Source organism: Pezoporus occidentalis, unplaced genomic scaffold, assembly GCF_034315485.1.
Source record: "Pezoporus occidentalis ecotype Australia unplaced genomic scaffold, CSIRO_AGI_Poc_V1 ctg27, whole genome shotgun sequence".
NCBI classification, from domain to species: Eukaryota; Metazoa; Chordata; class Aves; order Psittaciformes; family Psittacidae; genus Pezoporus; species Pezoporus occidentalis.
The window spans coordinates 10,235,811-10,255,561 of record NW_026914611.1 but is presented as its reverse complement, the minus strand read 5'-3'; the positions used below and the strand labels follow the sequence as shown (position 1 = coordinate 10,255,561).

The 19,751-nt window shown below is 38.7% G+C and overlaps 1 protein-coding gene across 6 annotated transcripts in view; it reads left to right on the top strand.

Annotated features, from left to right (window-relative positions):
• FGF14 (fibroblast growth factor 14) overlaps positions 1 to 19,751 on the top strand; it is a 399,242-nt gene that overhangs the window by 150,287 nt on the left and 229,204 nt on the right. For 2 of the 6 annotated variants that reach the window (XM_062624695.1, XM_062624696.1), the window contains exon 1: positions 11,535 to 11,811. The exons of 3 other annotated variants lie outside the window; for them this stretch is intronic. In XM_062624695.1, coding sequence (XP_062480679.1) covers positions 11,736 to 11,811 — 76 coding nt within the window. In that variant the 5' untranslated portion in view covers positions 11,535 to 11,735. Of the gene's footprint in view, positions 1 to 11,532; positions 11,812 to 19,751 lie in introns of those variants that run through there. One more of the 6 variants, XM_062624698.1, reaches the window with a different exon arrangement.

Here is a 19,751-nt window from a genome sequence, read left to right as displayed (position 1 = left end):
CGTTGACGGAAACAGAATACTAGATCATATGAACTCTTCAAATTAGCCAGGAATGCAGAAATATAAGAATGTAATTAATTACAGATAGCAAGAGTTAGACAAGATGGAGCTCGCTAAGATTTGAGAGGTGTGAAAAAATCCAGTGTGCATATTTCGGGGGGAAGAAAGGGGACAAATGTTCCCCTGGGAAAATGCATCAGCTCTGACATCATCTTTGTCCATACTAGCAGACATCTGGGTATGAATGATGAGCAACATAATTACTTTGAAAACACTGCTCTGAAAAGACTTAAACACTGAGAAAAAGGTTCTTTCAACATATAGAGAACAAGAACAAAGTACCACACAAAATAAAATTATCTCTTTCCTAGGTTATTTCTTGCAAATTTTCTTCAAAGATCGGGTGCAGATATAGGTAAATATGCACCAATGAAAGGAGCAAGCAGTTTAGAGGCAGACGCTTCAATACATGAAAGGAAAGACATTAAAATTGCCTAAAAGACTGTGAGTAACCTGTTTTCAAGCAGGGTTTTTTGGTTATTATACTATTTTTATTTTGTGGTTTTGAGTGATAACATATTTTGGCTTGGCAAAATAGTTCATCCGAATGAAAAAAAACTTCATTGAAATAAAAAGAAATATATATTTTTTAAACCAGTTATAGTTGATTTCCTATTTAATTAAAAATCCAAAATTAGTGTCTAAAGGAATGTGCTGTGAGGGAAGTGGAGGAGAATTCCTATACCACAGTCTATTATTTCAAGTTTAGACAAATTAGTCCTCTTCTTACTAATGAAGATAAAACAGTACTGAAAATTTAAGCGTAGTTGCATCAAACTCTTATTTTTCCTTATCTACAATCATAGAATCATTTAGGTTAGAAAAGACCCTTAAGATCATCACGTCCAACAATAAACCTATCACTGCCAAGTCCACCACCAAATTATGTCCCCAGACACCAAATCTTTTAAATTCCTCTAAGGATGGTGACTCAACCACTTCCCTGGGCAGCCTTTTCCAATGTTTGATGACCCTTTTGGTGAAGAAATTTTTCCTCATATCCAATATAAACCTCCCCTGGCACAACTTGAGGACATTTCCTTTCATCCTATCTCTTGTAACCTGAGAAAAGAGATCGACACACACCTCACTACAACTTCCTTTCAGGTAGTTGTAGAGAGTGAAGATCTTCTCTAAGTCTCCTTGTCTCCGGACTAAACAACCCCAGTTCCCTCAGCTTCTGCTCATTGGGGCTTGTTTTCCAGGCCCTTCACCAGTTTCATTGATCTCCTTTGGACATGCAAATCTACTTCTCATCTAACCAATTTGGAAAAATTCAACTAGCATTTACCATTTTAAGCCATTTTGACAGCTTGTAGGGAGAGGTTACTCATCACTTCTGGTAACTATTAATTTCATCCTTGATTTCTCTTAGAACTGCTTGCTGAATGCCAGAGGGCTTTTTCAGTTTATTACCAGTCACTTTCAAGTAACTATAAAATACAATGCAGAAGTCAGAGGTCTCCTTTACTGAGTCCTCCAAAAATAAGGATTTCAGCACAGGAATCTGCCCAGGTTTTTTTTACGGTGAACAGTAACACAAAGAATTTTTTTTTTATTCTTTGCAATCTTGTCCTCTCTCAGGTTTCTCTTGTGTACTTTGATCAACAGTTGGCCTTACAGACTTTGCCAAGCTTCATGATCTTGTTGTGTTTGAAGACAGATTTTGTATTTAGTTTTAATTCCTTTTGCCAATTCCTCTTCAAACCCTATTTTGGACCCTCCTATTTATATTTTTATATTTAATCTGCCAGAGTACGTGATACTTTCTTTTTCCTTAGGTTTGACACAGCTTCAGCCTTCTGAGGGCTACCTTCTTGCTTCTAATAACCTTCACTACCTGCTGTTCAGTCCTCATGACTTCTCCACCCTTTCCAAAAATACTTTTAAAAAAATCTGTGGCATGCATTCATCAATGCTGCTCTTTCAATAATCTCTATGCTGTCTGCAAGGTTTTAATTCCCTTAGTTCTCATTTTAAACAAGTTTTTTCACCTTTGTATGACTGTCCCTTGAAATGCACCAAAATTTCAGTGTATATTTTTGACTTTTGATGCTCCTGTAGGGATACAGAGTTTTTCTAGATTCTCATGTGCAGTTTTGAGCCAAGCCATGTGTGATAGCTGCAACAAAGTTGAAGGAGGCATCCCACTTTGTGGACTGCCTTCATGGCTGCTTTAAGATGTGCTTATCATGGGCCTCATAAAAATGTGATCTCTGTGTCACATACCAGTGAGAATCTTCATTAGGATAATTGAAGGCTCCGACTACTCTCATGTTTCCTGACCTTTCTGACCCCAATCTCTCATGGGGTAACAGTCAGTGCTGCCATCCTATTTGGGTGGTCAGTAATGTCTTATATTCTTCCTATTAAGGCCTTGAATTTTGGTTCCTAAGGATACTGAGGCACTCGGTCAGGGAGGTAGTTTCTTAGCTTTGATTCTTTGATCAAATTGGGCTTCTTTGGTCCATTGAGGATGAGTGTAGGTCTGACAACACAAGGAAGGAAAGGAGCAGCCAAATAGTTCAGGGAAAGGGCTCTTGCTCCAGGGATTCATTCAGATTTTCTCCATGGTCAGAGGAGCAAGGAGGGGCTCTTCTAAAGAAGAACTAATTCTACCTTCTTTGGAATAAGACTATCCAGTTTCTTAAACTTAGATTGGCTGCTTCTATTTTTCCAATTACCAAATAGACATTTGAGGTCTTATTGATGGAAGATTTAAGTGCCTAAAGCGTGTGTTCAGATAAATATAAGCCTGTGATACACACCGATTGATTTATCCTCCTTCCTTCTGCTGAAATCAGTCCAATTAAATCTTTTAAATGTTGAGGTCAGAGCTCCTTAACTTTTAGGGCTCATGAGGGGAGGGCAGCAGAAATAGGATACGTCAGGTTTATGCTTGGTCCAAGGACCTATTTTTATATTAAACTGTCAATGGGTAAGTTAAGTCCTTGGAATAGAGACTGCCTGCCAATAGAGTAACTTTACTCGTCAACTCTCTCAGTCTTGGGCCAGTTTTGCTTAAACATGGAAGCACAGTTCCAGGTGCCTGAAGGATTTTGAAGTCCAGATTTTGAACATTAAAATTTTTACCCTTTCCAGGAAGAATGGATCACTTCTTTATAAAGAGTGATGGATACACAAGAATGGGGGAAAAACAAAAGGATGAGAGCTGTATTTTTATGCCTGATACATATAAAGAGCCTAGTCCTCCTGAAGTAGCTCAGAAGAGATAAGTTATTCATTTAAGAGGTATAAACCAGTTATTAATTCAGCAATAGAAATAACTGATTTTGCCTAAAATATAAAGTTTAATTATTAAAGTTATTAATCTGAGCTTATTTCTATGAGACAGCAAGCTTTGTGTGCTGTTCCATTTGTAAAGGTATAGACACTAAGTCAGCTCTGGTTTGAAGGTGAGGAAAGCTATGGCAGCCCATGACAGCTGGTGAACTGCCTATAAGTACATAGAATATGGTTTCAGCAGATACTATGATTTACCAAACTTAAAATCAGCTTTCTTAGACATTGAAAGATAAAAATGCAAAATCTTAATGAATGCCTCAAATGATTAATGTCTTTAAATTTTTTGGTAAATTTCAACTTTAGTAAACATTTGAAGGAGTTGCAGTATTACTGCCTGAATTCTTTTATGCTAGGCTAGAAGCAGCTCCTTGTAGGCTTCCTAAGCACTAAGTGTGCTGCTCTGTTCTGGATCTTTTTATGACCATACTCAGAGAAAATATTTAAGAGGTGGTAATTTGCAGATTTGAAGTCAGTTTTCAGTGTATATGACCCTGTGGGCTACATTTCGTAAACAACATTATAGGAATTTTAATGATTACCTTATATAGTAGAAACTTCTATAGTACTTTTACTTAGCAAAATATCAACGTTCCACTGATATGTGTGTTCCTGTTTAACAACCCAGTGAAGCTGCTTAAACTGACAACTCCCACAACAGCCAGGATTATTCCTTGTCTGCAATCTCATGTATTTAAGCATTTATATTCCTTTGATCCCTTTCATATCATGTAGATCCTACTGTAGTGTCTAAGCAGCTTCCTGAGGTGCAGAAAGAAATGTAACTAGCACCCATTGTATCTATTCTTGTATCTATTCCCTATGGGAAAAATGAGAATAGCAGAAACACTTTATGAACTACGTCAAAGCTTAAAAAACTTTTTCATGTAGATGGCCTTTGGTTATTCAGGAAACACATTCCAAACATTTAGCCCTGACAAAATGATGTCTCTAGTGCAGTTGAGCTTCTCCCTCACTATAGAAAATTTCAGCATGTCAGAAAAACAGTGCTGTTAGTAGCATTGCTAATGTTGGCCTTTCGGTTAACCTTGATCGAAACAATGACATACTTGAAGATAATAACTGGGATCCTGGGCAAGAATAAATACTGTACAGAGAGACTGTTTAGAAATCAGAGGACAGATTTGCTACCCAAACAGCAGACAATGTTGTTTGAAAATTAGGCTGTGTTACCTTGCTCGGCTCTGAACACTTCATGAGATGATAATATGATTACTGCCTATTGGCAGGAAATATAGGACTTTATATCAGGGTAGTAAAGCAATCCAGCTGACAGACTGATGTCACTATTTGTGAATGCTTCTAGCAAAAAGATTATTTCAGGCTAACTTTTAGGTCTATGCTGGTAAAATACCAGCTCTAATGCCATGCTCAGGCTAAATAGAAGTACTGAGCAGTTAAGAAACAAGATCTGCCTTTTTCCAGCTAAAAGAGGTGTTTTTTCTTTTCTTGTATTGGAATCTCACAGCATCCCAGCCATTAAAACTAACATAAGAATTAGTCTGACACCATCCTCCAGTTCATCCAAATAAATAAATAATTAAATATAATCCCCCCCATATATCCAAAGAGTAATATCTCTATGCCAAATTTTGCTGCTAATAGTTGTGTACCTATTATTTTTAACTCTGTGGGAGTTTCTTTTCTATAGCCATGGCTGGAATTTGCCCCCTCATAGCAACTGTGTCATCAGTCTTTGTAATCTAGGTCAAGAGAAGAAATTAAATGATGACATTGTGCTGCTTGCTGTGGCATCCCCCAGGAGTTTGTGTGGTCCCTACTGATTGCCTTGAATCATTAATCAAAGGGTAACTGCACTGCACAGCCCACAATTTGTTCTCAGCAGGCACATGCATTGATGATGCTGCACCAAGAAAAAAAGACTTAATTGCATTGACAGTACCGTTTTTTCACAGTTTAGAGTGTTTATCAAAATTGTGCTTGTAGCATCTAAAAATACTGTAATTAATGCAGCATTTGGCCTCTTTGCACACTGTTTTCTTTTTAGTTTCTTCTGTTAAAGAAGACAGCTGTTTGCTAGGAAAACAAATTCATCTCTTTTCCTTCTCTCTCTCGCCTCCTGTTTTGTATTTGAGTGCATCAGTAGGAGTCTTACAGTTTGTTGTAAATGTTCATTCACAGTTTCTGCAGATTCCTACATTCATATTCACAAAGGCAGAATATTTCAAGATGTCCTTCATATCAAGTTACTGTTACCTCACATCAGACATGAGGAATACAAAATACAGATTTCAGGGGCTTTGCTTCCCAGGGCAAAGCAAAGATCCTTAAGGGAACAAAAAAACCCCATGGTCCTCAATGAAAGTGTGACAAATTGGGTCAAACATTTCTTAATTCTTAAACTGTTTTTTTTCATTGCTGATCTAAATGTGGCTTGTGGGTATTAACACATAAATTATACTACAAAATAAGGAAAGTAGATCTTCTTTGATGGGATAAAGTATCTGCAAAAGAAGGTAAGGATGAGTCAGCTTGTAACACCACTAGGCAGTTAGGGGTCGGCTCCTGGACAGGCCAGGGTTGTGCTTTTCTTTTCCCTATTAAATATACAGACAGCTAGAACTTTCCCTATTAAATATACAGGCTGTTAGAACAGGAAAGGACACACAAGTGTGCCACATGGTTTAGGCCACCATCATGGGCTGTTGCTCCTGTGCTAGGCAGCCTGTGTGCATGTGGGGATCTGCAAGCCCATTAGAAACCCATCCTGCTTAGTGGTAAGCAGGCTAGGAGTAAAGGAGTAGTGTATGCTCTCCTGTGCAGAAAGCAGCAGGAACAAAGGGAATTTGTAATGGAATGAAATCTAACTTAGGCTAAAGAAAATACTGGGGAAAAAAAACAACTGTTTGATCATCAAGAGAAAGAGACTTAACAGCTGTTTTCTTCACACCTCTACAGAAAAATAGTATTATTGTGACTTCTTTTTGTCATCCACCTGCTACCTCTAACTATTCTAAAGTGTTTTTATTACTTCGAATATCCACATAAGGTTTTAAAATGTTCCAGTTCCTATACATTGCCTTGTAAATCTTGTACTACAGTAAAAAGGGATGTGTATGTAGCAGAGCATTGCAAGACTGCAATTTCACTGAAATGACTATTATTACCTTATAGACTGCAAGGGTAAAGCTCAAGTGGTGCTGTATATGAAATCCTAAGATTAAATAATGGATTTTGCCATAACATCACGCTGGACTTTATACTTCTACTGCTGATGTAGGACTCAAAGCTCTTCTAAAACAAGAGCCTGCTGAAAATCCTCATTGTCTGGTACAAAAGCCTGTACTGTGTACACACGTGAAGGCTCAAGTTTTCAGTATCTTGAGTTCATCAAAAGCTTTCTGCTTTGTGAATGAAAACATTTAGAGCCAAGCTGCTGTTACACTGCTAGTTTGCAGTACATGTGAGAAAGGCATCCACAAGAGTTAAAAAATGGTGACCGTTGAGCAGCACTGGAGCTGAAATCAAGTAAGGTATTGGTCCTGCAGTGCAGCCTGAGCCCACTTAAGGTTACAACAACCACAAGAAAAACTGTACAAATTAAATGGATCATATATAAAGCACTAAAGAAGAAAATTAAACTTAATTGCAAACTAGAATTCATGATAGTTTAGAAAATTAATGAAAATCAAATATTTTAAATAATGAAGGTTTTAATCAAGATGCTTGTAATGTAAATCTTAGCAGACATTCACTACACTTAAACCATTCTTTCTTCTCCAGCATGTTAAAGTGATATTTTGTATAATATTCCATATTAATTTGAGTTTAATGTCTTTTGAAAAAAAGATGCTACTTCTTTTTCCGTTACAAACTCTGGTCTTGGAAGTGTTGCTTTACAGATTGAAATAAACTTAATGCAAGTAGTATTTGAGTCTTAAAACCACTGAAGAAGTAAGATGTCCCTAAAATTGTGCTGGCATCTCTTTTCATTCATTACCAAGACAACATTAAACTGTAGTGGTCATGTCACTGCTATTAAAATTTCACCAGGACTTCCACTCAAAAGTGGTGAAAAAACACAGACCAAACATTCTGTACCTGATCCTCCAGCAGCTGTTAAAATTGACAGTGGTGTTTGCATTGCAAGATTTTTTATTTTGTATAATGTGGATAAAAATGGGTGCAGCTTATTAATTTTCTTTTGTCTCTGTTTTGGAAAACTACAGAAGTAAAGGTAACTGAAAACCATCCTTAGCTTTCACAAATCGTGGCACTGTAAGGTGTTGGATGAATAGGAAAGGCCCTTGCATTTGTGTTGAGCTACTCTTTCAATTTATGACTGTAAGCTGCTGCTGAGGCTTTTTAAGCCTTTCAGAAAGGCTGTCATTATGAATAAGAATACTGACATATGAAAGCCCTCTTACTTGCTGATGCTGGAAGTGCCAAGAGTGGCTTCCCTCTCCCCCAGCTATGCCCAGCTTCATTCACTTCCTAGCAAGGAATCCCTTGTCCTTCAACTTAGCAGAGAAAAAAAAAAAAGCAGAAAAGGAAACATCATTAAAGCTTAACCTAAATATATATGTGGGTTTTTAAATATGAGAAGTAGCAACTTTTCAGCCAGCTGTTTGTCAGCCTCCTGTTTCACTGGGTCGGCATCAACATTGAACAGTTTGTTCAATGCAGAATCATGTTTACATAGGCAGGCTCAGCTATTTTTCTTTTTAATGCCCCTCTGTGATCCAGTAATTCACAGAGCCCTTGAGAAAAATTGTCAACTTTAATGAAAATACAGAAGTAAACCAGCAATTTAAGTACAGCCTTCACTCTAATATTACTACTAGCCTGTTTTGTTTAATCAGGCTTTTGCCCTGTGCTGTTTTTAAAGCACTTAGTAGTGTCAAATGCTAAAATACATGTACTATTACTGATTCTTAAGCTGTACAGTTATACTAATATTACAATCCTTAAAATATTCTTGTCTATTTTTACCACCAAGATGAAGTTTAGGCTGTAACTCCACAGGAATCGGTTCTAGGGAAGCAGAAACCAGGGTAGTCTGCAAGAGGTTCCTATCAAGCAAGTTCAGATAACTTCAGTGTCAATTGCTTTAAAAAAATCCAACCTGTTATTTTCAATAACCGAAGGCTGCACAATGTGTCTGCTGGTAACATCTAGTGATGAAAAGTGATCTAAGGCTGTTCTCAGTTATACTGAATAAAATCCACAGAATGGATTTACTTTACAATATATGTACTTTGGGAAAGGGAGTTTTAAACAATTCACTATATAAAAGCTTTGTCTGTTCCTGCTCTTGAACACAGAAGGGTAATTTTGAATGATATTTCAGCTGTCAGTAGATTTCAGATGTTGTTAAGGTTTTTATTCCTCATTTAAATCACAGGCTAATCTACTTTAGCAGTCACATAAGTTATGGGCAGCACTGAATGCTCTACCTCTTGTTCCTTACTAGCCTAACACATAATTTTGTGTGTATTAACTTTCTTAGTTATCAAAATGTAAAGTTTTTGAACAAAGCCAACAGAAATTTACTGCAGCACCTATGGTATTTTATTTTTTCTTCATTCATGGATTAACTTGTCACATACTCAGGCGATGCATGCTAGCAGACTGAAGGACCACTGTGAAACTCTTCAGGAATTCATGGGAAGTAAAACTGTTTCTCTTGAAATATAGAAACAAACTTATGCCAGCACTCCTTTCTAGGGGAAAGTTAAAAACACAGACCCATTAACAAACCAGGAAAATAAAGAGGAGAAATAAATATTTCTAGGTCCATGACTGAAAACTGCTTTGGTCCTTGAACTTCAAACCTGCAGTTTGGCAGGTTAATAGCACCAGGTGCTGCTTGTGGAGTGACAATGTTTACTGCCTTGAAATCCAGACTGCCCGTCCTTCCATCACTCATTGATACACTGGTAAATTATATAAACCAGGCCATCAGAACAAGTACTCCATAATTCACTGGGCTAATAATACTGGGTTACAATCATTCCTCAGGTATATCACTTGGATGTTCATACGGTTCTGTGGCTTTGTATCTTTATTAGTATATTAATCCTTCCACACTCTAATTTATCTTGGGCAAACATGTACAAACTTCTCTTGCTGCTCACCCCTACAGTGTTTCAAGTATTTCTGGGGCTTCCCTGTGGTAAACAAGGTGACTATGGGGCTGTTTCTGTATTACTCTCACATAAACAATTGTTGGCTAGATCCAGAATGAGACCATTTCCTAATCGGAGACCATTGCCTAAAATGCCATTTTTCCTCCTGTCTTGCTGAATACAATACCACCACCCCTCCCTGCAGACTTGCTGGCACACTGTGTCCCTCAGGCACCCAGTGTGTTTCAAGACCTCAGCAGCAGCATCAAACTCTATTAACAAGCTAAGGCCACCCATTACATTTACAGCTACCCTGATAGGACTGGTACTATAGGTCTCCCTTGGCTAAACATACCTTAATCTACTGTGTTTCAAAGGGTTGAGTGAATGCACCTGCCCAGTATTAAAGTCTGACTGCTCCTCAGCTATTGGAATTGAAACTGTTTCTTTCATATAGCTACAGATCACCTGTACTAGTTTCAACACTTGACTCTTGGGATCTTGTCTTTCATTTCTAACATACAGTTCTGCCAACTGAACCATGAAGGTGATAAGTGGTTTCTTACTCCATTTAGCTGTATCTTCCCTCCTCTTTTCCCAAGTTTTATTGTTCTATTTCAAATGCCATCTTCATGACTCAGTTGGCATTCCTGGAAAAAAAAACCCAAAATAAAATACCCCTCTGTGCCATTCTACAGGCAAGTCCCATACCCATACCCATAAGGGTCTGTCTTGTCTTTACATTCCAGAGGTCTGGCTTGTTTGCCTTCAAGTCCTGTATTAGCAGGCCCTGTAACTGCTTGTATTTCTTTTACCATTGTATTATTATTTATTTGCCTTCTCCTTTTTTATTAGATTCCTTAGGCCCTCCTCCTTCCTCGATAGTCTTCCCAGCCCTGCCAGCTTGCCCTTCCAAATCCAGCTGATAACATTAGCAGGGGTCAGAGGACCCATAATCACGTGCAGTGGATGAGTGAATCCTCTAGAACTATAGTTTTGAATATTAACACACCATAGCTAGGCTCCACCTCCCTCCAGCAGCAGCTTTAATAGTATTGGACTCTGGATCTATTTGGGTTTTATTCTTCCAATGAAGCTCTACAGACGCCAATTCCAGCTGCTTTAACTCATCTCAGCACTAGCTGTAACCATTGTTAATTACCAACAATGGTTTTTCTGTGGGTTGTACATGGCCCAGTTGGTGGCTACGTGGGCTGGTAAAGCCAGGTGATTTTGATCAACATTGGTCAACTGAGGGTGATTTGCTTTCAAAAGGAGTAGTCCAAGGTAAACTGGGATCATCTCAGATGTCTCTGTGCATCAGAGGTCCACTTTGCTAGCTGTCTTCTGGTTTGTATGGAAGCTGCTGTATCCATTTTACCTAATCATGTCTATTTAAGTTTTTCGGTTATCTTCTTGTAAGAGTTGTGCTCCTCCCCTTCCTGTCTCCTTTCCTTTGTTTTCTCCATTGCCACTGTAACAGCTGCCTTGGCCTGAGCCACCTCATGGTTTTCTTGTTTTCCCTTCCCATTGGTTTATATCTGAAACTTCTTCCCACCCTCACCATTCTCTCCTAGCAGCAGCTATTTTCAGCCCTTCTCAGCAAAGGTACATTCCATGGCCTTGTACTCCCCTGCATGATCCCCACAGCATTTGTTTCCTCCCCTAATGCCTTGCTCTTATCTTCACATGCTCTCGTGAGCTGCCCAACATTCCTCTGGCCCAGGCCTTTGTCCTGTTAACTCCTCTTTTCCCATAAACAATCCACTCTTCCTAAGACCCTCAAAAACTCATATAACTTTACTCAAAAGAACTTTAAAATCTTCAGATGGTGAGGGGTCAGAATCTCATTGTTCTGCCCATTCTTCTACCACAGAAGCCATGGTAGTTTCTCTCTTTCGAAAACCATGACCATATTCACTGGAGTTGAAAACTTCTTTGCCATCCTGCTTTGGCATACACGGGTTATGACCTTTTTACCAACTTGATATTTGAGTGTTCTTGTTTGCTGTATGTGATAATGATATAATTTCTATTTATGCTCCTCTCATGCTGTCTCATTCTTGCTCCTATAACCTTGGCTGTTGAGCTGCCTGGATTCTCCACCAACCTGTTACAGGAAAAATGTTGGGTTTTGATGCTTGCAGGACCCACCTGGTGCAGAGTGGATGAAAGAGAACAGGGTTGTTTTTTTACTTTACCAGATAATTGCTTGCATTTCTGTTGTGCTAGGCTTTCTTTTTTTTTTTTTGGATCAGTTACATGTATTTCAATATGCAAAAAGTCTCAAGGAGGAGAAGATTAAGGGATAATCAGTCCTCCACTGGAATCTCACATGGTAAGTGGACTTTTCTTTCTAGTGCTCATTGTGGTGTCCATGTACCATTTAACTTTCATGTTGTTTTTATTACGGTGTGGTTTCGCTGGAAAACACTCTTTGTGTAGCCTGAATGCATTTGGGTTTTCGCACAATTCACGTTGCAGATAGTCGTGTGTACACAACTACATTATGTATCAGTGAAATGTTGCTTGGTGAGGTGGCCTTAGTTTTGCAGCAGCTTTGCAACCTACTGATATTGCAAAACACTTAGTTCCACTAATCAGCTGCGGTCCTGAAAGTCCACAGCAGCTGCATTCTGCAGTAGAAATAATCAAGGCCAGTAGGAATAACCAGGATTTTCTGTGCTGGATATTGTCTAATTGTAGCAAAAATGACATGGAACTGAAGCAGTTTGTAGACTCTGTATCATGAGAATTACAATTGCGTTCCTTATGTAAAGCTTTCAGGGATGAACAACTCTGTTAAGTCACGAAAATTATCAGGGAGTTACAGCAATTCCTTCTTTAGCAGGGAAAAGCTTGAGATGGAAGCTACAACAAGGGAAAAGTCTCCAAAGTAATAAGAAAAAAAAAAAAAATTGGTCTACCTTGAGTTTTGCAGTGAGTTTTTATTTAGTGAATCTGGAGGGGGGCTGTCTATTGATTATTAGTCCTACATTAGTCTTGTAACTGGCAGGGTTGGTTGTGAGTGCTGGCCACACAAAATTAAATTTCATTGTGTTTTTTATCTTGTCTGTGTTCAGTTTCCCATTCAGTTACATCAAGATTGAGAAAACCTGTGGAATTAGTGAACTGTACATAATTTTCCATGCATAGAAGCAGTGTCAGTTTCTATTACCTGCCATCACAAGTGTCTTTGGCTTACTCTTAGCAAATATTCTTTGCAGTGTGCTGTATTTTTGAACGTTCCTAAGAGATCTAAAATAGTTATGGCAGGGTTTCCTGCTCTTTTGTCAGAACTGCCAATTTTTCAAGAAACGTGCTGGATTTGCTGCATTTCTTTCGTACTTTACGCATGCTTTGGTCAGCTAAACTGGTTTTGACAAATGTGCATTTCTGCAAGTCTTAGGCTATTCCATGTCTTCGTCCTGCCTGCAACTGAAATACTGGTTATAACTTATCAAATGTTGTTCCTTGCAGCTTTGGTCTGTAGGAGTCTTACTGGCATTTGTGGAAGAAACTGTAATACCTGTCTCAGCTTACCAGAACTTTCTGATTTATGGTGGCCAAAGTCTATCAGTTAACCCCAATTGATGTAGGATTTTCAAAAGAATAGGGAAGTTGGCACAAATCTGATGACTTGATCACCTTCACCAGCTATAGAGTTAGAATAAAAAAGATTTTGTAAATTATTTAATTTGCCTGACTGCTCCCATATTCCTTCTACTTTTTAAGGTCTTCAGTTTCATAGTCATGCTTTTACCATTTTATAACCCTAATAAACTTAGCTGTATGGGTGGTATTAAACCCCTCTTTTTAGAGTATCATTCCTGTTCTCCATGGTCAGAACAGGAGTTCTTTCTCTTTCAATATGAGGTCATCACAGCTCTGCATCCTTTAACATAATTTTTCCTTTGACCTTGATTTCAAGTCGAATTTCCCCTAAAAATATTAATGTATATTTTCTTTGTTTAAACTGATATTTGCCTTTACAACATTCCAGTTAAAACTTGTTTTCATCAGTATGCTTTAGAAATGAGAATTTTTACTTGCAGTGTAGTGAAATAAGTGTAGGGACTCTTCATTAGGGACTGTAGTGATAGGACAAGGGGTAATGGGTTAAAACTTAAACAGGGGAAGTTTAGATTGGATAAAAGGAGGAAATTCTTTCCTGTTTGGGTGGTGAGGCACTGGAATGGGTTGCCCAGGGAGGTTGTGAATGCTCCATCCCTGGCAGTGCTCAAGGCCAGGTTAGATGGAGTCTTGGGTGACATGGTTTAGTGTGAGGTGTCCCTGCACATGGCAGGGGCGTTGGAACGTGATGATCTTGACGTCCTTTCCAACCCTAACTATTCTATGATTCTAAAATATGTACTTCACTTGTATCTAGACATTTACTTATTCTAGTAAATTCAGTTAAAAAAAAAAAAAGAAAAAAGAAAAAAAGAAGCATATGGGAACAAGAAAACAAAATCTTAGTCTTTGCAAGAGACTTTCTGAGTTGCTGCTGCCAATGAGGGCAGCTTTAGCTTTCCCAGCAAGCCTGAGCCTGTAGCAGCTTACAGCAAACCTGCATGGAGCGTTGGATTGGGTTGGGTATTCTGTTTCTTTAATGTAATGCAGCTCTCCCCCAGGGGGGGCTGCAGCTGTGTCCACCTCTGCGTCTCAGCAGTCAGGCTCTTGCAGAATATGCATATAGTTGCTTTGCAAGGCAATGCCTTATCTCCCTAAATTTCTACTACATGTCCCAGCTTTGGTAATGAAAGTAACTTTTTCCACTGTCTTTTGGACTTGGGAAACATTTTTACTCCTTTTTCTTAATGCACGGTGATCGCAATGAAGATATCATTTTGTAGTTATTTTCAAAGATATCTTGTATTTTCTCCTGGTTTTAGACAGGAAGAATTCTACAATGAGATTTGATAGAAAATCCGATTCATTGCTGTGTTACTCTGCCTAAAGCCACTCTTAACTCTGTCCACCAAAACTGGATTGAACTGTTTCCTGACAAAATTGCTGGAATTAAGGTCATGTGAAAGTAGGGTAGTGCAGTGATACATCAGACTTATTCCATTTTTAACTGTTTTCTTGAGTTGCTGTTCATATTTGTATTGTTTCTAGAGGAGCACTTAGTAACTACTCCCATTATGAATGCTATCTTTGTAGGTTTTCTGGATGCCTACACAGGCCTTCAAAGAGCCATCTGGTAAATTGTGCCATGGCTTGTTATTTACATAGCATTTACCTATGGCTCCCTAAGCTTCAGTAATACAATTGAGACCAACAGTTCCTACTGAGTAACACACTGAAACTAAGTTGTATAGCATGCTGTATCCAACTGTTACAGAAAAGGAACTGATATCAATCTGTAAGGAAATTCCACTAGAAAATAGAAAAGTTAATTTTTACTGTGGCTTTGTATGATTCTTTCTTTTATTTTTTTCTTTTAAATAGCACAGTCAATCACAGCAGTTGCTGTGAGCAGTATCTTCAACTTTGGACTTTTTACCTTAATCCTCACCCGCTTTCTGGTTTAGGTACTTTGTCTTTAGGGACTTTTTTTTTTAACTGTCAAGTTACAGGAATATAAGAGCTGGGAACAGAGTCATATTGACAATTTCCCCAACATAATATACAAAGGATTAAAGCAAAGCTGTTAATTTTCTCTGCTTCCATTGATGCAATTTGGAATCATGATGACACTGGCAAAGGATACTCTTTAACCGCATTGTTCTGTTGCTATTTATAAATGGGATCTTGTTTAAATTTAGAACACAAAACCTTCCTGGGTGAGAAACTGCCACCTTGTGTATCTTCATGCAGTGCAGTGCAAGGGATCTTATCTGATCACTGTCAATATCACTGCTGCAATTCAGATAGCAATAATGAGAATAGCACAGAGTTGCCCATAGGGCTCAATTCTGTAACCTTGTCACATCTGAAACTATGCCTTCATCAGTATGTGGAGCTTTACAGACACCACGTGTTTAAATTGATGCATTTATCAGGAATCATGGGGCATCTGATGTTCAAACTGTGATGTACATTGGAGTTACGGGAGGTCCAAGCACTCAAATTGCTTCCTAGCTGAATCCCAGCAGCACCCTGAGGTGCACAGAGGAGACCTACCTTCTTCTTTCTTATTGTCTTCTCCTGCCAATACTCAATTTCTCCCACCGGGAAGCAGGCTGGGTATCTGGACAAGGGGAGGTGGGAGTGCGGGGAGCACTGGGTGCTCCCTGAGCTGGCACTACAGCTCAGGTGTAACTAGTAGGAACTGCCTTTTGTCACCTTGTGTTTGCACGGTTTCCAGTGCTGGAAACATTGGCTAAAAAGTCAGAACTGCTGCTTTGCTGCAAATGTACAGAGAGGAAATATTTTAAGTAGGACTATTTGTAGTCCAAATTATATATTTTGGATATTGATACAATTAGTCCCTCAAAGGTCTAAGGTATCTAAGGCTTAGAGTCCTGAATCCAGCTCTGCTTTTACTGTTCCAAATCCTTAAAATTTTTTACAAGTAGCAGTCTTCATCCATGTACAGCAGGTAAACCTATTGCATTGACAGTGAATTTTCAAGGATGTAGTAAAAAAAATCCAAAAAATGTCTTCCATATTTTATTTTTTTTTCTTTTTATATAGCAACTATAGATAGAATCATTGGTGCATCAAAGTATTTGCCACTTTTATCTAAACTGAGATAAGGAGGAGTGAATTTATGAAGATTTATGGAAGATCTTTGGCTTTCCTGTAATTTCAGCATGTCAATAACACTTAGTACTGTCAGGTCCAAAGCACCTTGCATTTGCAAATGCTGCTTAACCAAAATTGGATAAGATGGTGATTGTCCCCAGTTAAGAAATGGGGGATCAGAAAATAATGAAGTGATCCAGGCATTTTGAGCCATAATTGAAAGGTGGTTTCTACAAGGTCTAAAGTTAAGCATCATATATGAAGTAATTGGTATTTAAAGCAGTTGTGTGAAAAGAGTACAGTCACAAAAAATCACAATAGTTTGACCACTTCAGATTAACGAATTACTGCCTGCCAACTAATTTACCAGGTAAAAGTTACAAAGATGATTTTTATTACAGATAGTGTAAGTTTTATTAAAATTATTCTTGGGACATTCAACAAAATTGCTGCATTTATATGCAACTTTCCTTGATGTTATGTGTACTTGAACTATTAAGCCACCACAAGTTGCCTGTGCATAAATCTACAATATCAGTTGGTCCTTTTCCTTTAAAAAAATTCTTGCTCTATATGAGATTTCAAACTGCATTTGAAACACACTTAAGCCAGTGCAGAGAAACATAAGTTCAAAGTCAGAAATTCAATATCTGTATGAACAAACAGAATAGCTGGTGAAATCTTGCACTGCAGGGATCAGTTATAAAATTCATATGAGTTCTGCAGAGCCAGGACTTTCCCTCAAACTTTAGAAATTATGGGCACAATAAATGTAACTTCATCATTACCAAATATATTCTAAGTTATCTACTTCGCTGCCTGATCATTTATACAACTGTTAGTTTATTCACTGGTGCATGATAATAAATTGTGAAGACTTTAAAAGACTTTAAAACTTTTTAGCTTTGGAACAACAAGAACATTTCCTTTTTTTTTTCACTCTCCCTTACAGTATCACACCACAGTTTCACAACTTCACCAGTGTAGGGTTTCAGGCTGTTGAAATAAATCTCTGGCACTGGTGGCTGCAGAAGATCTTCAGACACTGCTTGCTTTGAACTGCTTTTCTTTTGAAAGGCCTAGCCATAGCTGAAATGTCATGCCATAAAGGTATAAACTGGCTTAGCTGCAGGATCTGCCCACACCCATTAAGTTTTATGATGTGTGCCCTTTTTAAGTATGTAGTTGATTATGAAGTCTCTCTTTTCAAGCGTAGATGAAGAGATGACAATACATGATGAGATGTGATTTTTAGCACAACTTGATTCAGGGTGCAACAGTGTCTCCTGGAACTGCAATCTGCTCAGATATCAATAATTGGAAACAGGACTTTGTCATTCCATGAAAATTCACTGTTGGGGAATGAAAATGTCCTCCTATGCTTGCCTAGTCTTCCCTGGGGTCTTCCCCCATCCTGCCCATGGTCCAGCCCAGGTCCATTAATCTCTCCCCCAGTGATGTTGTAGCAGTGCTACAGGACTCCTAATAAGAGTAAGAGCTTTAATTTTAGGCTTTTGGTCAAGTTCTTGGCATGTTCTTTAGCTTGGGTGACAGTATATTGCATACAGTCTTTAATCCACTACTGAAATACCTACAGCATTGCCAGATTTCCATAAATTGATAAGAATTTGGCTCTGAGCTTGTGTTCCTTCACTGCTCTCTTTTGAAGTGGCAGTAGATTAGTACACACAAATGTGAACTTGCAAAAGCACTTTTGTGCTGTCACCAACAGGTTGCCTGTACCTGCCTCAGAGACTGACCACATACGTGCCATTGGGAGAGAAACATCAGGTCCAGGAAAAAGGCCAGGGGCTAAAAATAGAACACACGTGCTGAGAGAGTGATGTGACATTTGAAAACCAGTGTGCTTAGCCTGGTGGGTTATGTTGGATAAGACCTAGATTTCCTGATCGGTCAAATATGCATTGGGCACTGCCTTAGCACCTCCAAGTGGACATTTACGTTGTACAGATATGGAAGGGCTCTATATCCAGTGGGACTTATTCTGCCATTTCAAGTTAATGCATTTGATGACAAAGTTACTTGTAGACAGAGAAAACAGACCATCCCCTTCTATCTTCAGCATGCCTCCATGTCTAAGCAGCAAAACCAGTTCTGGCTGTTGGCTTCCTTCAGTTTTTTGTTTCTACTCTTAAGACATTTGATCCTCAGAGTATATTAGTTTGAGACTTGGAGATTACAGCCAATATTCAGTCCTAGCTTCTAAGTGTGTAATGTCAAGCACTGCTGTGGGATTTGAGCCATAAAAAAAAACCAAATCAACCCATACCTGTGAAACTGCAAAACCACCGAAAGGGTAGGGCAGGGGGGAACAGATTTTACAGAAGGTGGAAAAATGGCCACACAGGGACTGAGATTATATGGACAGCACATCTAGGAAGGTAAGGAAAGTAAAAAGCTAGGGCAGCTGTAATCAGTGGGAGGAAAAGTAACTCGCTGGCTATTATCAAAGCCCATAAAAGAAGGAGGAATGGTGGGCAACTAGACTTGTTGAAATGGAGGTTAGTCATAGACCCAGAATAGAATAGGGAACCCAGGGGTACGGTGAAACTGAGAGGAAAAAGCATGTGCAAAATTGAAATGCAGTAAACAGTAATGAGCTTTGTCTTGCAGTGGTGAAACAGTAGCAGGGCAGAATAGTAGCATAGTTTGGGAGTGAAACAAAAGTTCCAGAAAATGGAAAGGAAGCTCATTCTTTTACAGTAAAGATACTAAACCTTCATGTTCAGAGATGGGGTGTGGGGAAAAGTGCTGGGTTTCCCTATGAGCAAATGGGCTCCAGATGGACACCAATGTAAGCCAAGCTTGCATGTCCACTGCTGATCTAGCTTGTTCAGTCAGGCTGCAGTGCACCTGACTGAATTCCAGTTTAAGTGAAACAGCACCTCAACAGAGCAAACTCTTACTGAGAACCATCCCTTCCATATCGTCCCAGTAGTGGGATTATCCCACTCGTCTGAACTTTAAACGATAGCACTGTAGATTTATAAAGTGTGATGAGCCTGCTTAGTACATCTGTTCCAAAGTCAGTTAGTGAACCTTGCCTTGTGGTGATGGGAAGAGGGCAGGCACCCCTGGAAGGCAATTCATCCGATTTATCCCATACCTACTTTGGGAAGGATGAACTTTCCTTGAGAGGTGTTCTGAGTTTCGAAAACAAGCCTGAAGTGCTGACATTGATGGGGGATGTGATTCAGGTATAAACTCAGACATAAAAAAAAAAACAACAAAAAAAACAAACTTGGCAAGCCTGTCTTCCTCTTTAATCTTAGCTCAGGATTTTATTAGTCAAAGATTTAGGTCCCCTAATTTCTCTGCTTTTACTATAACATTCATGTTTGATGTTTCTCTGCACTTCCATTCAATTAAAAATGTGCCTATAACCACAAAAAGAAGAAATAGTAACAGAGCAAGGTCTGTATTTTCAGATGTTGAGATGAAAACTTGAATTACCTTAAAATAGTCAGACATTCTCTTGCATATTCATCTGTAATTTTTCCACAGACTCGTAACTTGTCAATCTCTACTCAGAATACATCCCGCCTTGAATGGTTTGCCTAGGTA